This window comes from Athene noctua, chromosome 7 (genome assembly GCF_965140245.1).
Source record: "Athene noctua chromosome 7, bAthNoc1.hap1.1, whole genome shotgun sequence".
Classification (NCBI taxonomy): domain Eukaryota; kingdom Metazoa; phylum Chordata; class Aves; order Strigiformes; family Strigidae; genus Athene; species Athene noctua.
Genome location: NC_134043.1, coordinates 24,657,638 through 24,681,960, shown reverse-complemented (window position 1 = coordinate 24,681,960; position 24,323 = coordinate 24,657,638). Strand labels below are relative to the sequence as shown.

The 24,323-nt window shown below is 40.5% G+C and overlaps 1 protein-coding gene across 2 annotated transcripts in view; it reads left to right on the top strand.

The window, feature by feature from the left end:
* Nucleotides 1–24,323, top strand: part of CHN1 (chimerin 1) — a 103,425-nt gene that overhangs the window by 2,296 nt on the left and 76,806 nt on the right. The window contains exons 2-3 of one of the 2 annotated variants that reach the window (XM_074910453.1): nt 19,704–19,742; nt 23,537–23,592. In XM_074910453.1, coding sequence (XP_074766554.1) covers nt 19,704–19,742; nt 23,537–23,592 — 95 coding nt within the window. Of the gene's footprint in view, nt 1–19,703; nt 19,743–23,536; nt 23,593–24,323 lie in introns of those variants that run through there. The other variant, XM_074910454.1, reaches the window with a different exon arrangement.

Genomic DNA, 24,323 nt, shown 5'->3' with positions numbered 1-24,323 from the left:
AGTGTTTTTTAATTTGTTTCAATGTAAACCCCTACCAAAGCAACATCAGAAAATGTGGGGAAAGGCAGAATAAATGTGGCTGAACTAATGTATCTGTTTTGAGGGATTAAGCAGCTGTAATTGTACTATTTTAAATTCACACCTGTCTTACACCAGTAAAACTGTCCTGAGCAAACAGGTCCTGAGGGAGGTGTTTGCTTTGGTTTGCTCACTCACATAAATTCTAGGCTCAACGTTGCATATTTTTTTCCTAAACCATAATGGTATATCACACTGAACCAAATTTCATATGTTCTAGGGCAGCTTCTATTAGGATGTGCTACAAAGCGTGTAAAACTTGAGATAAATTGCCATGTCAGCTTGGGGGGAAGACCCACCAAGTTTGCCAGATTCCCTTTCAATTATTGTGTGTATGTGTGTGAGCACAGCAAGAGAGAGAAGAGGAATGGGAAATGTCATAACATTCTTTCTCCATGCTCTTGATACTGTTTTATGGCTATTTCAGTGCATAGTCCAAAGACTGTACTAAAAAGGGGACAGGACTGGAGAACAGGGTGACATTGTGGATTATGGATTAAAATGGACGTGAGGTTATGAGGCAGTTGAAAGGTCAGGTATGCTTTATTTTTTCTACTTGGCAGAGTGGCTGGGAGTTTCCCGTTCCTGTTGGCAGTTGCCCTTTGCCGCTGTCTGCAGAGCAGCACAACATAACCGCTGGAGCACTAACTGCAGTTTGTACCTTTGAGGTTGCATCCTGACACTCTTTGGAAAGTTGGTTGGAGGAAAGAGCTTCTGGTGGATCAGCAGCATTTGTCTGCTACAGAAAAAGGCTGTTACCCTTGGGCTATATGTGTCTCCTGATTTATTATTCCTTTTCAGTTACAGTTTATTGTCCAGATGATGATGCAACATTAACGCACAAAGGAGGAAAATGCTAAGACCCTTCACTTTTTCAGTCTTAGTTATTTTTACTTTTTTTTTCATCATCTTGTCATATTCTCCTAGTCATGACCTTCCAAGGTGTCCTGTGCTGACTGTTGGCTGTATGGAAGGTGGTAGGGAGCTGCCCGTGTTCCCACAGTGCAGTGGTAAAGCTGATGAGTCCGTGTGGTGTGGGTTACGAGACAGAGCAGCCCCTTTTGGAAGCAATCGGAGATGGGAGAGCATGGAAGTTGTTGGCTGAAAACAGACCTCATGTTACCTATCAACCACCTTGGCCACCGTAGGCAAAATGTCATCCCAACAGGGTTCATAGTTACACAAAGTTACGGGGGCAGAAACGGCCTGTTGTCACCATAGGTGGTCACCGGTATGTGACATGGCTTTTTGTGATACTAGTAGAAGTAGGCTTTCACCAGTATATTGAGTCTGTGTTCTAGTGGCCAAGCACTTTGAGTGCTGTTTTGATCTAACAGAGAAAGGCAGATCCTGCACTGGGCCACATCAGCAGAATACTGGAAGACAGTATATCCGAGAAGTGAAAAAAAATGCTGCCCGATCCTGTTGTTTGTTGCAAATAATAGATGTGATTAATTTGATATCCATATTTGTGAATTGCCTACCAAGAGTTGGCAGGGATTTTAAAAATGTCTTTGTCTACAAAACAGTGCAGGCTTTCATGCCCAGTGTGTACAAAAAACCCTTGAATACATGTCCCATTCCAATGCTACTGTTCATCTTGCAGTAGATCCATGTTCCCTTACAAAAGATTGTGGTGATTACTGGTGTAGCCTCTCTTTAACCATTTCTTTCTGCCTGCTGCACCAGCTGGAATGGCATATAAGCTGATGTCCTCTGCCATTTCAGCACAAAGTCCAGTGGCTTTGTGCCCAGCTGTTCTGGAGCTGGGCTGAAGCCACTTGCATGGTTTAGCAGAGAAGCAACTAAAGGATGCCCACTGGTTCTGCTCTGCTGAATCCCTGTGAGGGATAGCAGCCTCGTGGAGGCAGGAAGAGCAGACAGTTTGTTTCTGTGGCTGGACTTCCTAGACCCCATCTGTTAATAGCCTAAGCTGTGAGATCTTGCGGTGACAGGGCTGAGGTGTGTGCTGTCTTTCCACTTGGATGACTCAAATATGGGAAAGATAACAAACAATGTAGAGGAAAAAGGAGGATAAGTGTTAAGTTATCCCATTGCTACTGCTGTTTCCTTGTGTCTTTGAAGATCCTGAGAAGTGTTTAAAGAAAGTCAGCACTGTACTTAGAAAGAAAAATAGCTTTATGTTATGTTTTAGTGCTTATGAGTTGTCCTTATGTTTTACGAATTCCCTTTCTGTTCATTTGTTTGCTCATCAACTCTCTTGTGTGAACAAAGGAAGACATTTCAAAACGGCCATGAGAGATCTTCATGGACATATTTGTCATTAGTTATTCATGCTCTCGCTTTCTTACTCAGAGCCTGCCAATGGATGAAAACTCACTCTTCTGAATATTGGTGGTTAAGAAATGAGAAGTGAAGCAATTCTCTTTTAATCTTTGAAGTGCTTGCACTCTGATGAGTGGCTGCAGATGAATGGGATTAGAGACAGAGCTGTAGTCAGCATGACAGATATGGTTATTTAAGGAGATGATGAACAAGGGCAGTTTTTAGAGAAATTTATAGGGAAAATATCAGATGAAAAGAACCAAGTGATATGCTGCTACAGGCAGGAAGGGTAGGGACAAAGAAACCAGTTATACCTCCATTTCAGGTGTCCATACATTGTTGAAAGAGCACACAAATATTAATTTGCCGACTTAACAGAATTCCTTTTCACAGCTGCAAGCTCTGGTGTCATACTGCACAGAAGTAATTTTCTATGAATCTATTTACTTCTACGGGTATGAAGCAAACCTTCTGAAGTAAGTTCTTCTATACTTGAAATGCTAATTAACAAATGACTGTTTTAAATTCTGTTAATCTGTGATTACTGTTTTCCATGCAAACTGTACTTACCATCTCGTGGCTGCTTCGAAAGGTAGGGTGTGCTTATGTTGGTACAAGCACATATTTTCTAATGTGACAGTTGTAAAGAGAGCAATGAAGTAAATTCATTGTTCTCTAAATAAATGTTTTGCTTGCTTAGGGAAGGCTTTTAAATTTTAGAGTACTTGGTTAGCTTACAGTACATGTTCCTCTAAAAAGTGGCTCACAACAGGTAATGCTTGCAGATTCTCTGCAGGATAGGAAATACTCGAAAATTAACCTGCTTATTTCTTATGTGCAGAGCCTTTCAAGAACCGGAAGTAAACAGATCACACACAATTCAAGTTGTTCTCCTCTGTGTTTTCATATGTGGCCGTGAACTATGCTTAAAGCTTGTGGCTAGCTGTGGTGGTAAAAGCTTACAGGCACAGCCCCTTGACAGAAGAGGCAGTTTGTGCCAGAAAAGTGTCCTTTGCATCTGGTCCTTAACTGAAGTAGGTAATGGAAGTTTGTTCATGGAATTGTGGCATTTATAGTAGGGCTTTTGTCTCTACAGGGAACATAAATATGGAATGCTATAGGAACAGTACCTATCACTAACGCTTCTAGGCCAAAAAAAAATGCGTGAAGAGTATCACTGCTCATCTTACACTCTTGAAGTGGTTTTCGAAGTGAATACATACCCCACATTGCTCTGCCTATGCTAAATCTTTTTCACCAGTTAAGCAGGGAATTCGGAGTGATCTTTTTAAACTGGTTACAGTAACTGTTGAAACACTCTTGAAGTGTTTCTCCCTTGCTTAAAATACTCGCGCTTCATTCAGTACTGACTGACACAGGCTAATTTTAAAGGAGATTTAAGGAATTCAACATCTAATCACAATAGCAACTTCAAATAGTCTAATTAGACAAAACAGTTTAGAGACATTAATACAATGGTGGTTTTTTGACAAGATTTAAAAATGAAGGTGATTTGTTAAAAATAGGAACAATATTAGAGAGAAACTAGGATCTTCCAACTCCCATTCATGTATCGGAGAGGGAAAGTGTCCAAGTGCTGAGAATCATAAGATTTTCTGGCTAGGTAAGATTATTTTCTTGCTAACCTTACCTAATTTAGAGAACCTAATGAAACAAATAAGGAGAGCAACCTTGAAAAGGTTTTGCTGGCAATGCAATCTCAAAGAATCGAAAGGAGAACCTCCATAGGAACTGGGAAAGGAAGATGGATCTATTAACTAGTAAATTGGTATCAATTGATTAAAATATCAGAGGTGACACTAATACTTATAAACAAGGATGAAAAATTTCAGTCATGGCTTCTCAGCTTAGCGCTTAAAGTGTGTTTCATGCAGTGGTTGGTATAAAATTGTGTTTTCTATTAATTATTAATATTGTATAAGAATCTTAAGAAATTAGAGATTTGAGGATTGTTGCTGAAGCTGGAAAGGGCAGGTCCAGTCGTGTGCATAAGTAGTGAATTAAGACAAGGTTTTGGCATTTTCTCCAGAAAGGTTCTCTTGTGACATCATCAGCTTAGGCACACCATTGAACAAATGCATCCTTTTTCTCCTTAGCATCAAGTGACCCACTATGAAATGGAGACAGACTTAGTAGCACAGAATCTCATCCAACAGTGTTGAAATGAAATATACTCTGGATTTGAGGCTCCAGGAAGAGTTCCCAGGCTTTGCTGATGCACACTTCACATCAGCCAAGGACCAATGTTTCTGGTGTAAATCTGGGTTTTCTTCTATTTCTTTTGGACTCAGCTGATCCTTTCTGCCTTGTTAGGTTTGGGGACTTTATTCTCTTACTAATTCTCTCCAAGAGTTCTTAACTGTTCTTTTAGATGTACTAAAATATTTCCATGTGATAGAAAGCATGTCTTGGTGTCAAGAAAAGAACGTGTTTATGTACAATGGCAGTACCATAGCTATGACTTCAGTACTACTTTAATCACTAAACTCAAAGCATAAACCTACTACGAGCCTTTTGGAAGACTATGTTATTTTTGCCAAAGAAAAACATGCTAATTAGGATCCTCCAAGGGCACAGACATAGGTAACTGTTCTGTGCAGTCTAACATCAATTGGTATTGTTAGATGATTCTTTTTCCTTTTTCTGAATCTGGGGCTTAGCATCTGCATCTCAGGCTATTAAGCTGCCCCACCTTGTGGACAGAGATCGTACAGTTCTGCAGAAACGTGTCTTCAGATGAAAAGAAACAAAACAGACCCAAGACCTGGCCCAAGAGCAGTCCTTGTAGTTATTAAAAGAATATGAAATGCTTCCTGCTCCCTTGTAAAATCATAAGCTGATTTGGTTGTCATTTCAGTCAGGTGGATTCTGTTTGCCTTGCATGTCTTTATAAATGATGGCAGAAGATTAAATGGCCTATAGATTTTGCCTTTTCGAGTCTGTCTTGAAACAAGGAAAAGTTTCATTTAAAGCCAGTGAAATATTTAGTGTTCCAAAGCATTTAACAATATTACTAGGACTTTGTAATTGCATGGCATCTGGGCCTTGAGCGTCCTCACGGGCCAGACCCAAGAAGACACTGGGAAGAGTGCCTGCAGTTCTCCACGCTGTTCCCAAGGATTTAGCTGCATGTCGGAGTAGTAGGTCGATGTCCCGGTTCCAGTCAGGAGGAGGAGGAGGGTAGATCACACCTGGCTGGGAAGCCTGGATTATTTGCCATGTGTACAACAGCCTCTGAGAATGTGAAAGTTGATTGACGCCTGACATTTCCAGCACTCAAAATATCTGTTCATCCTTTGTCTGAATGAGAAAGGTTGTATTTCTGAAGTGATGTCATAGTTTCTGGAAAATGTGCTCATAAAATTCTATTTATTCCTGTGGGAGTCTGTTTTCCGTGAAGTATTTTGATACATGAGTCCCCAAATATATTTTTGTCTTTTGCAATCAGCTCTGTTATAAGTGTTGTGGAGAGACCTGGAGCTGCTGTAACTGTCAGAGCTGTTTAGAGTTTCTGGTTAAAATTTTGTTTAATGCTGATAGGATGCGATAACATGCTCTGGCTTTTCACATGACCAAAGTCCCTGGGAGAACACATTAGGAAAACTGCATCCTCTGGTTGCTGACCACTGTCAAAGTTGCAAGCTAGACCTCGCTGCTCACAGCAGGTAGCTGTGCTTGTGGTCTTGGCCACCTCTGTGAGTAAGCCCACAGTCACATCCATCTTTACTGCAAGTGTAGGATCTGCCCCTGCTGAATACATCGTGTGGTTGGGGATGCATGTTTCTGGTACTGATGGGAGGTGGTGGTTCCCTCTTCACTGCGCTTCTGCTCCCCATCTCTGTCTCCTTCCTGCTTCCTTCATTGCAAGAGCAGCTGCTTATAGGTAGCTTTGCCATTCAGGAATCTCAAATAAAAACATAGTTTCTGACTCTGATCAGAAAGTGAATGTCCTGGAACAGCTTGCTTGTGGGAAATTCCCACTCCAGATGTAAAACACTGTTTCCTAAATACTGGAATTGTTTTGCCCACCGCGTGGTGGTGTGCAACCATGGCTAGCAGAGCCACAACTGCAGCCATTTAAATTATATAGCAAGTACAATAGAGCATCATGTCTTTGAGTACTGCTGCAGCAATGGAAGAGGAGGTATGGGATTACTCCTCATTCAGAGTAAATGGGGAACTGTGAAAAATGGAGTAATAATATAGTTCTAAAAAACAAACTCAGTGCTTTAGTGCAGGACCTAACCGTTCCTTGCTCTTGTGTTAGCAGGGTACAAGCCAGTCCTCCTCAGTGCTGAATTAGGATCTGATAAGTATACAATCCAGAGCAGACTATAAAAGTTGCTGATAATTATTTGGTAGGGCCAGTCTTCCATACTTTTTTGTCTGTGCTTTATGGTTTCCATATGAATCTGGACATAATGCTTCAGTGCAATGTTGGATCATTTTTCATTTAAAAAAAGCGCCCCAAACCAAACCGGATGTAGCTCTTCCTCACCTCTGCTTTACTCTGAACATGAACACATGGGTATATCTTTCCAATAAAGGAAGCATGATTTTCACACAGCAATTAATTTTGCTGATTTCCTCTTCAGGTTTTTCAAATAGTATATTTATAAACGGGACTTGAAAGTATTGAAAAAGTCTTCAGTGGTTTAATGGAAGCAGAGAAGTATTTCAAAATAAAATAGTGATTCTTCTTCCTGTTGAGAAGACATTCAGAAACTGTGTGTTGCATATTATTTCAATGCCAGAATTTACATGGTAAAGGTACTTTTTTATTGAGAAATAATATTTGTAGTATAACAAGGTAAATATTTGTAAGTATGTGAAGGACAATTACCAACCCCCCCAAAAAAAGAGGAGGGGAAACTTATCACAGCATTTCCAGTGGTGCTGTTGCTTTATTGTGGTTCTCGGGGAACTCCTGGCTGCACTGCGTATCAGCCCACTTCCACATGGTGTCAAAGCAAGCTGTGGTCACAGCCCCCTCCCAGCACCCTCGCCTGCCCCTTCTCAGTGGCAGAGCAGCAAGCTCCTCAGTAACACGGTGGAGCATCTCTTTTCCTTAGCTTGTATTGAAACTGCGCTGTATAAGAAGATACCCCCCAAGAAGTTATCTACCTCCAACTGCATCAGACCAAAGCAAGATGATAATTTTGTCCTACCTGGCTCTTCTGCAGGTTCAGAATTTGCAAGAGGTGAGTTGTAGCCCCTGTGTTGCTGCTGCCCTGAAGCATGGCAAGCCCTGGGGTGGGACAGGGCATGCTACACTCCTGGGACCGTAACTCGGGAGGGGGCGAATGCCTCCAAGCAACCTCTGAGATGAGCGAGTCACAGACTCCGAGGTCTGAGGGAGAGCTCACACTGGCTAGCTCAGCTGCTAAGCTTGGTGGCATTTTTTTCTGCTTAGTAGAAAGGTCTGTGAGAAGCAGTAAGAGCTTTTTTCTGCCTATTAAATATTTTGTTGATGGGGTACCCTTGCTATTAGTCATGACTCTTAAATGTAAAACCTCTGCTTTTTTTGGAAGGCATCTTCCTTCTCCCATTGCTGTGCAAGAGCCGCCATGGGCAGGGCTTGCCATGTCTCAGAGCTGTATTAGCATTTGCCCTTATTTCTTTGCAAAAATCCTTTTTATCACAATCAGACAATTTCTTGTAGCATCCTGTCTTCTGGCAGTTCCCATCCAGCCACATAGGTAGGCCAGGACCATTTTAAAGCTGTAAACTAGGTTTTTCATCTGTCACATTCTGTAGCTTTCCATGTGTCTGTCTGAGTGTGTCTTCCTGTGCTGCCAGTTGCCACGGTAGGGTTCTTTTTATAAAGTCAAAGTGAAGCTAAAGACACCAAAAGAGCTGTTATCCAGAGAGGCAGCATTGGGGAGTTATTGGTTTGGCAAGACTTGGGAATAGAGATACTGATCTTTGATCTGTAGGATGATCTCATCTACGTGGGCCTCTGCTTCTCTCTCCAGCAAATGTTCCTCATTCTGTGAAACAGTCTGCTTTTTGCTTGTGGACATTCCCATGGGATCTCAGTTCCAGTAAGGATGCATCAAAAATCCCAGAAACACAGCTAATAATTGTTGAAAACCTCCTGTTTAACATGGTCCCGTGATAAAGTGAGAGGTAATAAACCCAAGTTTCCATTATTTGTAGACCAATTTGCCTTTTTTCTAATTAGTGAGAAAAAAAGAGAACATCAAAACAGAGACAAGAAAACCATCTGAATTAATTTCCTGGAGGGGAGAAGAATTGTATGGAGTTACCCAGAAAAGGACTTGGAGGTTGTCTCTGAGCATCAATCATATCGAGCTTTCTGGCCAGCTCTTCTGTTCTCGCTGGTCAGCGACAAACCTTTAATGTTCAGCTCTCCTTCCAGCAGCCTGCTCCCAGCTCCCCTGCTCTGTTTTCATCCTCCCAAATGCAGAGGGAACTGAGGACAAATGAGGAGGCCGTGCAGAAAAACCTCTCTGTGCTTGCAGAGCTGCTAAACCACCTTTGAGATGACATTTTTGGCTGTTGCTCCAGCCCCACAATGCACTGGGTGGTGCAGGAGTGAACCCAGAGCACAGCTTCTCCACAGACTGGACCTCACACCTGCTCCCTCTCCTTTCTCTGGTTCCTGGCTAGTGCAGCAGATGAACCTGCTGAGGAGGAAAAGAGTTACGAAAAAGATGGATTTAATGCTATAAAAGGGGGAGAGACCGGTGCGTAAATATCTTTTGTCGTAGTTCTTTAACTGCAGTTATAATAATGAGCCACAAATAGCCAAAAGGGAATGTGAAGTTCTTGGCTTTTCTACCTAGAGCATCCTACTTTGTGCCATTGGAGGCCTCTTGGATGTTTAATACAAGAACAGGAAGAGGTAAGGAATGACACTTGGCAGCTTTCAAATTGAGGAAAAGCTCACAGCAACTGGAGAATGACTTTTGGAGTAAGAACTTAATTCCAATTCGAGAAAAGGCATCCCACCACATAGTGTCTATTTCCCTTTCTCTGACCCTGCCAATAGTATTTTTTAGCAGTTTTCCTTCATGACGCTTTAAAAAATGGTACCCAGGCAAGGGTACTTTACTCAGTAGTTTGTCCTCCTCCTTCCAACCATGAGTGTTGATGTATTGCATCTGTTGTGGAAATAAGGACGTAAATACAAGCCATATTTTTGCATGAGCAATGGCGTGTGTTATTGACGACTGTTTTAGAAAATTAAAAATCTGTTTGTAATAAGAATAGTAGTAGGTTTGTTCTAACTCTGATGGTCTAAGAATTTAAATGGGTCAAGTTTGGGGAAGGAGGGGCAACAAAACAGCATCTATTAGACCATCTGACACAGCCAGAGAGACACATGCTTTGGAACATGTGAGTCTGTCTTGAGGCCAGTTATAACAGCAGTCAGAAATCAGATCCACTCCTAATTTTTTCCAGGTGACTGATTTTTGCCTGGGCTGCTGATGGGTGGTTTTGGTTTGTTTTCTTTTTCACCCAGGAGGCTAATGAATTCACAGTAGCTATCTTGATCTAAAATGCAAGGGAGAACAAGTTCTCAGCAGATTTTTACCAATAGATAGGGAAGCAGGGTCAGTGTTGTACTCTTCTGTTATGGTTTGGCTTTTGGTAAAACCACAACGCTCTATTCAAAAGTGGATTTTCAAGCAGGAAAGTGAATGTGTGTTCATTATCTTGGTGCTGTGTGTGAAAAAAAAAAAATCAAACCAACCAAGCAAACAGTGATAAAACATGCCTCCCTATTTAGCAGATTAGGGTGTTATGCAATGGATGGAGAGATTGTATTTCAAAAGTACCTGGAAGTTCATCCTTTATTGAAGGTCTCTTCCACTCAACTGTGACTGGACAGACTTCTTATTCAGGGAAGAAGATTAATTTACAGCTAGAAGACACTTTTATACCGTATCATATTATTCTTTTTCATTATTAGGGGGACTGCTCAGAATATTTGTGTAATTGAGCTCTAATCAATATTCCCTGTTGGATATGTTGGCAAAATCAAGACAGAAACATTTTTGTGAATGCCTTGAGGCTATGGCTGTAACATTTGTCACTGGCTTGAAGTTATGGTAAAACTGATGTGCCCCTGTTGGTAGTATTAATGTTTGGAAGAAGTAAAACAAGTGCCAGGAAATGAGCTCAGTTTCTGTTCAGGCAGACTTTTAAAACAGGAGACAAAGAAGGGTTTGTAGAAACAAAAAGTAGGAAAGGAAACAGAAAGGTAAAGGTTTTCTCCTGTATTATCCCTTGCCATGGTTGGAATGAGAGCAGTGTAAGAGCAATAACCTCAACAGGTATTTTTCCTAGTTTCCAAACAAACTTCACTGACCATGATGAAAACAGCATCTCCAGTGAAAACCAGTCTGGATTTAAACCAGGGACATTTGATAACAGTGTTCAAGCTTGTGTTACCTGATGTTTTTCTGAATTTCTCCAAGACTTTGCTGTACTGATACAGAAGATACTTTTACAAATTATCTGTCAAATCTAAAAGATGTGATTCATCCGCATATTTCTGTCAATTTTGAACTTAGAAAATTAGTTTGCAAGAGATCTTTTAAATAACCCTTAGGGAAGATGGGAAACTACCTAACTCATTGATCCAGCACTTTGGCACCGCAGCCAGCCACAGTCAGTTTTGCCACATTGAGTTTAAAAAAAAATAAAATTGTCAGGCTGTTTTTCTTTGAAATAGATACAGAGGCGTATTTGATTTTGACAGTGTTTTAAGTTACAGGTTGTCTAGTGTGTAAACCAGAAATTTCAGGATATCTGTGAGTCTATAGAGCTATTGTAACTCTTGTAGTGATGTAAATCAGAGCGTTACAGACAGCTGGCAGCCTGAGTGGTGTTGTACCTACATCTAACCCCCACAGCCATGTCAGGTGGCAGTGCCCATCGTGTCTGGCTTTTCTCGGGAAGTGAAGATGCTGTTCCCAGAAATGCTGAACGTTGGCTGCAGCCTGTTGTCTGGAGTCAGACACCCCGCTGGAAATGGAAAGCAACGCTAAATTCTGTGTTTGTTAAATGCCCACAAGGTGGCACTTGTCATCTTTTTACCTTTCTGAGGTCTACATTTTTACACTTGCAGCAACACTAAGAAATTATTTTAGAGGTTTTGAAACTTTTCTTAAACAGTAGGCTAACTGTGCTTTCACTGGAGGGGTATTTCCCACCCCTCCGTTAAACTGCAGTTGAGAAAGAGGACAACAGCTGTGTTTTGCTCATTTTCATTGCATATGTGAAAATTCCATTTTAAAAATTTAAAATTAATTTTAATTTTTTTTTGTCATAAAGGATTTTTAAAATTTTTGTCATCACTTTGTGTAGTCATATACCGCTTTATCTGGCAAAGAGGAGGAAAAATGAATACTTGCTTCCCTTGCTTTGGTTAAATGAAAATCTAGAAACAGGTCATTTGCAACCTGGTCTAATCACCTAGAAGATGAGTTCATTTAACAGCAGCAGTGCCTGTGATAGGCAAAATATTACTCAGTAAAATTTTCCCATCATTCATGAAGAGGCAGTAATAGTAGACCTGCTGATGAGAGGCATTGAACTCTAGCTGTTTTCAGTGGGTCTCTCATTCAACCCCATTAGAAGCATTCCCACAGAATTTATTGCTGTTGAATCAGACATTTATAGAAACCAGAATGGTAGTGTGATCTTTCTTCTCTTTTTGCCCTCAAGACTGATGCAGTTATTCAGAGCATGCCCTTCTTTAAACCCCTTTACTTTTGCTGAGAGTGCTTTCTTGTCTCCCACTTGGTCACATCAGAGAAGTGGCAGTGGCCCTCGTAGCTTTCTGGGGCATCGTTCACACTAGCTTTCTCTTAATCATTTTTACTCCAGTAATAATTAGGAACCTAATTGTATTTTTTTTTGAGTGGTAAAAGCAAAAACATCTGAGGACGAAAGAGCAGAGAAAAATAAGTTCTGTCCCATTAAAAAATACCTGGGGCACAGTGATGTGTGATGTAGTGCTCTTCTGCAGCCAAAGGGATGCTTTCATTATCAATGCCTGTTTTCACTGGTTTGTATCTTTCCCTTAAATTGTGTTGTAATCCTGTTCTCCCCCTAGATAGGAATGCCTTTAGAAAATGTGAAGAAATACATTCAGCTGTTTTCTTGCTTAAATAACTCAAACATGGTTTAGTTTTAAAAGTCCAAAGTTGACCACATGCATGGGATTTTATGGGCATTCAGGCAGGTAGCTACCTGCACCAAAGGTTGAGGCAAAGGAGTAAAACTTTGTGTAAGGAGATTAGTCATTGGCATCTGTCCCCTCTGCTCACAGGCTTGGGCACATCCCTGTGGATGGATGGCTTTAGTGCCTGTGTGCCAGCTCCTCCAGGGCTGGTCTGGAAACAGTTGGGTGCAGTTGAGCAGGCTGCCCAGGACCTCTGCCTGCAAGGTGCCGTCCCCTGGTGGGAGTCGAACCATGTAAGCTGGTGATAGCTCCTCTTTGGACCTAGAGGCCATTTGTCTCTGTGATCAGACTGGGCTTTAGTTTAACGCTTGACAGCTACCACACTCCAGCTCCCACCAGGGTGGCTTGTGTTGGCAGCACAGCAGGCTCGGAACAGGGGACCCTCTGCTGGAAGGGTTAGCTGCCCGCACACAGCTGGGACACATGCTGACCTCTTACGTCTGCCTGCCTGTTAGAGCGGACACCTGTCTGGCCTCTTTTCTCCACATGGAGAAGGTAGAGAAAATAGATGGTGCTTTATTTTGAAGCTTTTGCACAGAAGCTCCTTACAGTAGTGTATCTACCTGCCTAAGGAAGAGCCTTAACATGTCTGAAAGTTTTCAAAGCTTTTTTCTTTTTCTTAATTCAAAGGAAATCATGTGCCAAGGATAACATTAAAGTAGCATCAAAGACTCGATAACAGTCTAGCAGTATCAGCCATTGTTGCTGAGTGTTGTACAGTAAATTGTGTATTTGGGAACTGGGAGAAAACGTGGTGCTCACTGCCTGGGGTGTTCTTAGCCCTGTGGGGATCTGCCTATAAACAAAGGAAATTCTGTGAAAGCCTAGCTGTGAAATCCTGCGTGTTTTCCACATGGACCCAGGCACAGGTTCTTCTCATTAATGTCTTTGTTTTTAGGGACTAATGGAGAACATTACTTTTGTATTAACATAATTTATTCAGTCACGTTTAAACCCCAATATTTTTTGTAAAATACCAACATAATGTTTTTTATTTAAGAAAAAGGGAATATATCAAAAAGTTAAAGCATGGTCTAAACCCATATGAGGTCATTTGGGCAGAAATAATTTGTTACCTCTGTGCTATGAAAAGATAAAGACAGGACAAGACTGAGCCAGAGGATCATTTCCCTTTTAATATTCATGTAGAGGACCTGAATGCTGAAGAAGTGTTTGTTCCTAAGAACATTCCGTGCAAGGCAAGAAAGGTTGACCACCGCTTTCTCTCCTGTTTACTGAGCACTGGCTGAAATGAACTTTGCCACTTTTGGCAGCAGTGTGTGTGGTACCCTGTGGGAGTGGGGGCTGGTTTCTGCAGGACCTTGTGTGATGGGCAGGTAGCCACACACGGTGCTTCTTGCACTTTGCATCCTTTGCCCGCTACCCCATTACAGACCGTCATCTAATTTACTGGCTGCTGAGAGCAGAGGTGTAGCAGTGGGGTGGAGAGAGGCTTTGTGGAAAAAAATGTGGATCTCAAGGTCTTGTCTAGGAGACAAAAAAGCCCTTTGTTGTGTGCCTTTCCTACTTCAGTACACACACAATAGCAATATTTTGGCTGTTCTCTGCACCCTCTGCCCTGCTGCCTCATTTCCAGGAGCTGCCTGCCATCGCCTTCCCTAGTTCTGGCTGCACAGGGACTTCTGCAAAACGCATCGAGTGCTGCTGGGTGCTGCCACAGCCAGCGATCAGCTTCTCCTATTTACCTTGAAACCATAGTATTGCAGCCCATCTGTTTTACTACCGCTGCCTAGGGCGGTGGCTGTATTCATCCTTTAATTACCTTAATGCTGTTTGAGTTTTATTTTGGTTGGAGTGCATAAAAGCCCTCTCTGCTAGGGCCTGATGGCTACTGCTTAAAACGTTTTGTTATGGCTTGAGCTTAGTTTCTGAAATGCTGTTGTTACCTGTACTCCGAAAAACAGATGAAATTATATTTTCTGTTCAACTGCACTGTTTTTGTGGCGTGAAAATCTCACCAGCAAATAAATTATGGCTTTATTTCTCTAAGTCAAGTGATTTTATGTGCATCCTTTGGGCATAGAGAAAGTGCTAACAAGCAAGATTCTGAGGCTGAGGAGGAATTTTGTACAAGTTGGGTTTTGAGCACAAAAAGAAGTCTGTTGTATGGGTCAGCGAATAGCCACGTCTGCTGGTCATGCATCTCCCCAGGAGTTAAATTTTGACACATGCTGCTGCCAAACAAAGCAAGATTAGTATCTTAAAACACATGTTAATGCTCACTAGTTAGTGCCTAGGCTGTAGCTTACAGAAGAATGTTTTATACTTTCTTGCATCTTTTGCACATTTATGACTTACACCATTCCTTGGTCCTAGATCGGTTCAGAAAACATGAAATTGGATTTTCTTCTCCTGAATGTGTTATTGTTTCATTCACATGGTTAAGAACTGCCCTCTTCCACAAGATTCAATACCTGAGGCCTCACCTGGGTTCAGTAGGGATGTGGCCAAATAAAATAAAAGTTTGGGGCAAGAGCTGCTGTGTCACCAGATAGCTTATTTCCTCCCAGACAGTGTTAAACTGATCTCCAGCATGATGTTACAGATCACTATGCTGCAGGGAATGACATACAGTTAAAAAAAAATAAAACTGAATTCTCTACAGGAAACCCCACAGTAAGTCCTAAATTGCTTTATGGGTTTACCAGGCGTAGTTAAGCTGCTGATGCTCTACCCTAGAGCTGGCTGATCTTCAGTGGGGAGAGAGAAAGGACCATTTCAAGCAGAGGTAAACATTTTTATTCTTTCTATAAAAGGAATACACAGAGACAAGCAGTCTAAACAGTTTGATGCAATAGTAACAGTTTTCATGTCTGCAGTTAAAATGTACCCTCTGAAAGTACTACAGTTGTCCAGATTTATATAAGGGCTAAAATGGAAATGGGTAAAAAAGAAGGAAAATAACGAAGGGAAATGCTACACTGTTATGTCACAATTAATCACATTTGTGTTTATGGAAAAATCTGAGATGCTCTCATAGTGTTGGTGTCTGTATATGAACTTCTAAATGTCTGTATGATTTTCTATTGGCAGAAGCCCTTTTCTGTGCAAGCATGTATTTCTGATGATCACTCTGTGCTTTTCACTTCTTAATTGCAGATGGTTCGTGCCCAAGATGCATAGTTTCCTTTTTTTCTTTCATTAGTTTGTGTGCTTAAAGGAGGGCACACTGAGCCCAGAAAGCAATGCTTCTGCCCCCTCTGACATTTCTGCCTGTAAAGGGGCTGTTGCCAGAAGCTGCCTATTGTGCTGTTCTGGGCTTTTCTGCATCTATTTTCTCTGCGTTTAGGCAATTTTCAAGGAAGCCTTAAGTAGAGATGAGATGGCTTGAGCATGAGATGCTGAGAAGATAGAGTGGACTGGGTAGGTGAGTTGTAGCAGCACAGCAGTGGGGAGCAAACCGAAGCATTGCTCAGGGATGAGAGGAGAGGTCTTGTGTGCAGATGCACGTTGCTAAGGCTGGGGGAAGGCAAAGTCCTGGAAAAGAGAGGAGGAGAGTGTGTCTGGGAGAAAAGAAGATGACCCCAAGAATGTGCTACTAATTGTTTAAGAAACAGGGATCACTTCTGTCCTTGTCCATTGAAGAGAGAGATGGGCTGGCAAACCCTTGCCCTTGGGGAAGCTGAGTGACAGATAACCTGTCACATAGGGTACTCAAGAAATACAGGTCTGTTCGTGAACTAGAGGCACCAACAGTTACGGGTTTGTGATAAGATGCTTGAAGATAAGTTTGATTTTGCTGTTGGTTCAAGAGCAAAACTGTTTCTAGAAGGTAAAGGACTATAAATGTATTTTCATGCATCCTGCACATTGTTTCCCCCCACCCTTTTACCTTGCATATAACTTTGTATCTCAGTGGGATTTCAAGTGATGTATCCATTTAAGATATTCTTACTCTTTTCTTTACACATACATACATATTTATACTATGGCAGGTCTATTTAGAAGCTTAAAAATACAGGTTTCGGCATACAGCCATTTCTTTTCTAATCTATTCCAGGCTGGGAAGTATTAGATACCACTATGGATTCAGGGTAGAGTTTGAAGATGTGCCCTTACAATATGTAAAAATAAAATCTTATACCCTTCTAATCAAAGCAAAATTCTGAAGAATTAAAAAACTGTCATTGCTTGGGATAGTGGGGTATTATCAAACATTTATCTTTTAAAGGTTAGGAAGACTATTCAGCACCAGCATCTGTCAGTTTGCAACAGGACTGAGTTTGAAATTGCAATTTATGTATATGGACAGTCTGATCTAAAATGTACTTGCTGATGAGAGTGCCCTCATGCTGGCAAAAGGCTCACCAGTGCTGGTAGGATCAGTTTATACATTTGTTTTCTGTAGTGCTCCAGACCTTTGGAGAAGAGCAGCTTTAAGCTGAATTGCATCTCACTTAAGGAAGAAAATACAGTTAAGATAAAATGTGATGCACAGCTTGTAGAAAACGATTTTATTTTATCGTGAAAACATTTAGCAGAGCTGAGATACTGTGCTGATGGGAGCTGTAGAAAATCTGAGAACTGACAGCGTAGAGTTTATTGCATTAATTAGAAAGTGGTGCAGTGTTAGTGAGAAAATGTATTTTGGGTTCAGCATTTTCTGTGGCTTTTTTATCATGCCTTGAAGTGCTTTTTGGGTACTTTGGATGCCTAATTGAAGATGCTGTATCTGGAAGCCTGCTCTATCTGAAAATCGAGCCCTTTTCCTAATAATGCATTTCAAAATACTGATGATGTGTTAAATGGGACCGCATCGATTAATCTTTAAAAATGGGTATCTAGCAGACGGGCCTGATGTTTATGCTCCTTCTGTTTTATCTTTGTGTTGTGGAGTTGTTTTAGCAATAGAAACATTCTTGCACAGAAACAAACACTAGACTCTCTGCTGTAACTGCAGTGTACTTGCTGCTACAGTATTTTATGTCAGATAAGGTGGTTTGGTGGGGTTTTTTTTAATCACAATAGAAATGACCTTTTGTTTTTTTCATTAGCTCGCGTAGGATGGCTGGAGGGGTATTCTCACACAGTAAAGGCAGTAAAGCTCACCGACAGATTTTCTAACAAAATCCTTGTGCACAGCTGCATAACATAAATCATTCCTTCCAATTTCAGAATGTTAAGTGTTTGTTGTATGAAAGTTACTGCTGTTCTTGCTTGACTTTAACAAGGCTTGGGGTTTTTTGTTTGGCACAAATATTGTTGCTTTTCAGTTTTATAATCATGCTGCCCTTAGTTGTAGCAATTATATGGCTTGAGTGCAAGCAAGTATAGGTTAGACTGCCAAGATATTTGTATTTTCATAACAGTCAGCTCATATTTTTCAAATACAGTATGTGTTGTCCTTTACTTAAATTATTTATTTGTAAATTCAATTGCTGCATATATTGCCAAAAAACAGACTATAGCAAAAGAAAATTCAGCTAGTGGGGTAAGAGTTGTCTTCTGGGACTAAACCCATTATTTATACTTAAAAGTTTTGCCCTTTTCCCATGTGACATTGCAGTGCTAAGGATCACATTACAATGCTTCTGGAATGAATCGACTTGCACTGCCTTAATTGAAGGTATCAAAGTAGGAATGAATAACCATGGCTGCATCTGTTGCTGCTGATTTTGTTTCGCTGCCATAGTACAGAGCAGGCTGCCGAAGGTCTCTGTGCAGATTCAAAGTGCTCTGGCTGATCCCCAGGGTGTGGTAGTGCATCTACAGCATCTTCCAGAGATCAAAACCCATCATATTCTGGAAGATGGCAGTTTGACCAAGTGCCATTATTAATGAAGTCATAATGAATTGTATTTATAAAACCCAGTGCCACTGAGGTAGTCCATAAGGACTGCACCCTCTCCATGCACAATGCTAAAATACAGGGTAAAAAATGGAGCAAAATGATAACTTAGGCAGGGCAGAGGGCATGCTGGGTGTGTCTGGGGAGGGTCTGGGCAAGTCTGTGCCAATTAAATTGGAAAATAGCTCCTTCCACTAAGATCTAATTTAGAGATATTTTGACATGACTGAGGGTGGGAGAGGTGGATCCTTGCCCAGCTTCAGGCTCAGTTTTGGAGGCCTTAAAGACTCTCAAATGGAGTTGCCACTCAGGCCAAAATTCAAGCAACAGGTTCCCAGATTGTTTGATCTTTACACAACCTCATAATAAAAACTAGAAGTTAGGGGTTTGTTGGATGCAGTGGATAGTTTCAGTGACCAGACAACTGCAGAGCTCAGAAATTAATGCTGCAGTGAGGTTTCAGACAGCAAGACTGGCTGCCTGGCTGTGTGGCTGTCTCAATTTATGACCCTGTGGTGTAATGAGTACTGAGTAACTCCCACCACCTGCAAGGCAGGTAAGCACAGAGTCTTGCAGAAACCTCAGTACCTTGTAGCATCAGAACTGAAGCTGGTCAAAGAGAGATGAAATTTGCAACAGTCTTGAGCTCAAAATCAGTTGTCAGCAAGTCATAAGGGTGACAGAAAACATTGGAGGGTTTTTTTTTAAATAATTTTATTAGAGAATTAAAATTTGGGATTAGAAATATGCTGATACATACTGACTGCTTCTGAGTAGAGCTTGCATTGGGTATGAAAAAACCCCTCCCTTTTTGAAAAAGTATTTCATAGTACTTACATACTCTGATTTTATTCTAGGAGTTAATTGCTGTCCAGAAGAGGAAGGAGCTAATGGCAGGAATAAATTGGATGAAAACTGATTTATCAGAATATAATTTGAGATTTTAAAATCTTTCTGGTGTAATTTAAAAGGGAAGTTACAGATATATACATAGTAAAATAATATGCATTCACCTTCCCCCCCAGTGTTTTGTCTTCTGATCTGCATGTTTGCCATTTTGCAAACATATTTCTGTAGTTTTTATTCTAGATGGCTAAAGAAAATACCTTCTCATATTTTCAGTTTAAGTAAAGAGGGGGAACTTTTAACAGGTTGTTCTATGATAGTAAAAAATATTTTTAGTACTTAGGTGCAATATTTATCTTAATAAATCTGCAAGTGCTTCTGCACAGTTATTTCTGTGTTAAAATGTTTCCAACACAACATTAAGATTTGTTGGTTTTCTTTCAGATACTGATGAATACAGACCACCTGTTTGGAAATCTTACTGTAAGTATCTCAATGGATTTTTTTTTTTTCCAAGTCAGAGCTAAAAAAGTTTCAGTTGAGTTCTTTAAAAGACTCATTTTTCTTTTCATCAGAATGTGAGTTTAAGAAGCACCAAGGGGTTCGTTACTATTTAGAGATAGGTGCAATTTTTTATCCTCAGGGACCAGTGAATGCAGATTATTTGGCAGAGTAAATTCACTTCACCTTACCAACGTAAGTGATCTCACTCCTGTGTGAGTCTGACTTACGTTGGTTTGGCTGCCTAGACCAGGGCTTGCATAAACTCTATTCATGCCTTAAAGCTGGTATCCTTGCAGATTTTTAGGGCTCCTGTACATCACTCGAGCTGAGACTTGAGCTGGTTAGAAAAATTCAAAATAAATAGCTTTCCCCCAGAATTTGCTGATGTAGTAAAACAAGAGCATTTGTTTGCCTGGCATGACAAATCACAAACAGGGTTTTTGAAGCCCTTGCAGGAAGGGTCTGGTTTCTTACCAGCCTGCTCACCTGGGTGCTGCAGCTCTTTGACATGCGTGCTTGAGCTCAGGGGAAGCTGGCATTGCAGGCTGCCAGAGTCAGGTGTGAAAGGCAGTAGTTGGGGCATGTTGCCCTGAGATCAGAGCGCCACTCCCTTGGGAATTTCACAACTCGCTGTTTTCATACCTAAATAAAAAAAAAACAAAACACAACAATATCACCACTCCCCCCCCGCCTCCCTCCAAGAAAAACCAAACCACCAAAAAACCCTTATATTTTTAAATACAAAATAATTCCAAGTAAAGGAACGGCCTGTTTTTTGTCAGTGCTGATGGAGGGTCAGGGAGATTGAAGAGAACACGAGACAAATGACACCATAGCAAAGCATTGTAGATTCCTACAATGCCTGATCTCTAAATTCTAGTTCTTTGTAAATAAAAAAGCTAAGGTGCGAGACATTTTGAGACTTGTGGAACCACAGCAAGAAAGAAGTCTTCTGTTAAAAGCAGATTTTGAAAGCAGAATGTTTGTGTGTTTAACATACTTAACAGTTTAGGGACGTCAAATTTATATTTGCATTTTCTTTTGTATATCTTCCCAAGTTTGATGTCTTCATGCTGGCTAAAAGGATTTGCTCAAGCAACATTTCACATATGAAAATGTTGCTCTCTAAAGGTTGGGGAGGTGCAACACCCAAGAAAATACAGTTATTTCAGAAAGGTTTCTATCCTGCAGTGGGAGATTCTTTTCAGTCAGAGATTTTGGGTTGGTCTTAAAGGCTTGATGAAAACTGTGGTTAGAAAGAAAGTAAGTGTAAGAGGGCAGATTAAAGTATTTTTGTCAGCTAAAATATATGTAGTAGAATTAAATGAGCATTAGAAAAACAGCTTTCCTGTCACCTAGACCAGTCTTCTGTTAATGGCTCACAGACATCAGTTGGTTTTGTTCTGTTTGGCCATTGCCAAGTCGATGCATTCAAAAGTCAGTTAGACCTCAAAACTCATAAATCAGCCTTGTTTTGGTTTGGCTTCCAATTCTGGTTTTGTTAACGTGATCATGAGTTACGTAGTCAAGATCTTCTGTGCAATATGAGCATCAGATGACTTCTATAAATGAGAACATGTCTCATAAGAAATTTCAAAGAGCTTAGGCTGTAAGTAAATAGATATTGTGAAATTTGTAATAAAAATTACAGGAGTTGGCAAACTGCAATACCCCTTAGCAGTCTAGGAATGTCAGGGTCTCTTAAAATACATTTATGTTAAGTGAAGAAAATAGAAAAGCAATGTCTAAAAAAAAGGCTGAAGACTTTTACTTTGTCCATCTTTGAGTGTTTTCTTTAGGTGGATGACTTTGAATGGTTTTTAATAACTGCCAACATTTGCAACTGCTGTCATGTAATGGAGACGGCTGGGACCTTGGTCTGTTTGTGAATCTGGTGGCAAAGCCTGTCTGCACCTTTTGAATCATCATTCATTATAGCAGTAGCTTGTCATATGCCAAGTCAACCACTTAATATTAAAGAATTTGCACACAGAATTATTTATTTGAAGAAACTTTTTTCTTGCAGCCGAGGGCTAAAAACTGAGACACTTCGCTCCTTGGTATTAAACATTCTTAGTCATGATTGCAGTAGATTTTTGTACTTGTTACTGAGATCTGTGTATTTTGCTCCCAACTGTAAGCATTAACAGTGAATCACAGCTCTGTACCTTCTGTGAACGCGAGCAACACGCCCTCTTTGTTTGGTTTATTCCATGCCATAATCTACAACAGGGAAGATCCAACCTCTCTTAATACCAAATCTTTGTTGGCATCTTGCCAGGAACTGGAGGCTTGGGCATGTGCAAATATGTGTGCACCCAATCTCCCACACCGTTATGTTTCACCATGTTGAGCCCTTCCCATAGTTCAGAACTAAGCACAGAGTCATAGGCTTTGATCATATTTCTGTCCATGATGGATGGAGAAGATGGATGGATGATGATGCTCTTCTGTGGAATTTGCTCTGTGAGTTTCTCTGAGGGGTTTTTTTCCCTTTGAACTTGACTCTACAGTTCTCGGAATCATATGTGGACAAGGCCCAGTGCCATCAAATACGACTTTTACAATAGAAGCTAGGGAATCTGTGTGCTGGCAAAATAAATGGTCATGCTACGCTTGAAATGAAAATTAATGGTTTATATACTAGTGTACATCACTTGCAAAAATAATTTTTGTAATGACAGTACGGAACAGTAAGGATTGACTTTAGTAACGTCAGGAAAAAAACATTAAGGGGTTTTTTTTTGGAACAAAGGGTGTGAATTTTTCCAGTTTATCTTATGATTGCCATGTCATCAGGCATCTTGCCATTTTCTCCATTCCGATGTAACTTAGCACATAAATACAGCATTTGTCAGTGGAAAAGACTTGTGATCAAATGAGAAGTGTAATGAACTTAAGTCTTACTGGTTAAGTCAATCTATGGTCTTACTACCTGAAGAAGATGACAGCACATGTTATTAGACTTTGGTGTTTGCGCTAATGATTGAAACATAATTTAATTTTAAAAGATAACAATTCCAGATGTCCATTTTATCAGTTTTAGAGTATTATTCAAATACTAAGTGTTGACAGCCTCATTTTGAAGGTGATTTGCCAAACCAAATTCTTCCTAGGATAGAAGTTGAAAGTCACTCCTTTGGTGTAATGTGAGATAGTCTGCATATTAGTATCGTTACATATACAACTGGCTTATAAGACTTACTCTGGCTTGATGAGGCTTATTTGAAAAAAAGAATAAAGAGGGAGGGAAGATACTAGTAACTGTATGTCGTAATTTGGGCCTTAAACAGTTTTACTCTGCTACTCAACTCCTGATGTCTTTAGATCTGCAAATGCAAAGGCAATTTTTCTCTTTGTTCAAAAGTGTCATCAGTGAGTAGTGGCAAAAGGAGAGGGCTTGATTCTATAAAGTTCTGAATGATTCTTGTAAAGATGTATTTCAGGTGACTGAGTGTGTGCCCAGTGTAGTAGGATGGGACTCCATCTGCTTACTGAAGAAAGTCTCACATCAGCCTGATTTGCCTTGACTGGTCTCACGTAGTTACTCCATAGTACTTGATCAATTAATTGTAAAGATAATCAATAATCCCATTTTGGCTAGCAACATTCTGTTTTCTGAGCACTTTAAATTTTTGAGACCTTGATATATGTATCCTTGCATTAAATCTTAAAGAACGTCTTCCTTATTTAAAGACAGTAGTTAATGTTAAAATGCCTAACATATACAATGATCCTGTATTAATCAGAATTTAACTTCTGCCTTCTTCCAGTGTATCAGTTGCAACAGGAAGCTCCCCATCCTAGAAGGATAACCTGCACTTCTGAGGTGAGTATTATAAAGGTTCACTTTTATAGAGTCCATTAATTGCAAGTCTGTACTTAATGATGTCCAACCCAAACAGCAATTCCTTGGGACACTTGGTGCTGTGATTAGATTAAGTAGCCTTGGAGCCACTCATACCTGGAAATCCATTTGATCTAAAAATTTAATTTAAAAGCATTTTGAGTATGATGTGTATACCTGTGAATCACTAACTGGTTTTTGATTCTTAGATACATAGAAACATGCTTTTTCTCCTCCTTTTCGGGTCAGAAATTCATAGAAGGAAAAGCAGAGCTGTACAGGGGACTATGCACCTGTTTGTACATCCATTGCTGCTGGATGTGTGCAATAAATCAACAGAGGGAAGACTGAAACCTCCCCTGGTGCTGTTATTTGAGCCATAGTAATTAAGGCTAAGTACTTAATACTAGTAGCTAAGCTATCAGAGCCACAGATTTTAAGGATCCAAACATTAACAACGAGATCCCTTAATATACAGTGATACCAAATCATCTGCTCATGGGGTCAGTTGTTGAGGCAGACCCCAAATTGTGAGTGTGCCCTGAGCTGCTGTCCAGCAGAGCAGAACGTCTCCAGAGCTGTGGTACTCGAGGGTTTAACTGATACCAAACATTCTTGCCAGCAAGATTTTACTCATAACTACATCTCTCTTGCGACTTCAGTTAGGAACCTGGGAAACTATTTCAGTTTCAAAAATAATGAAATGTTAGGCT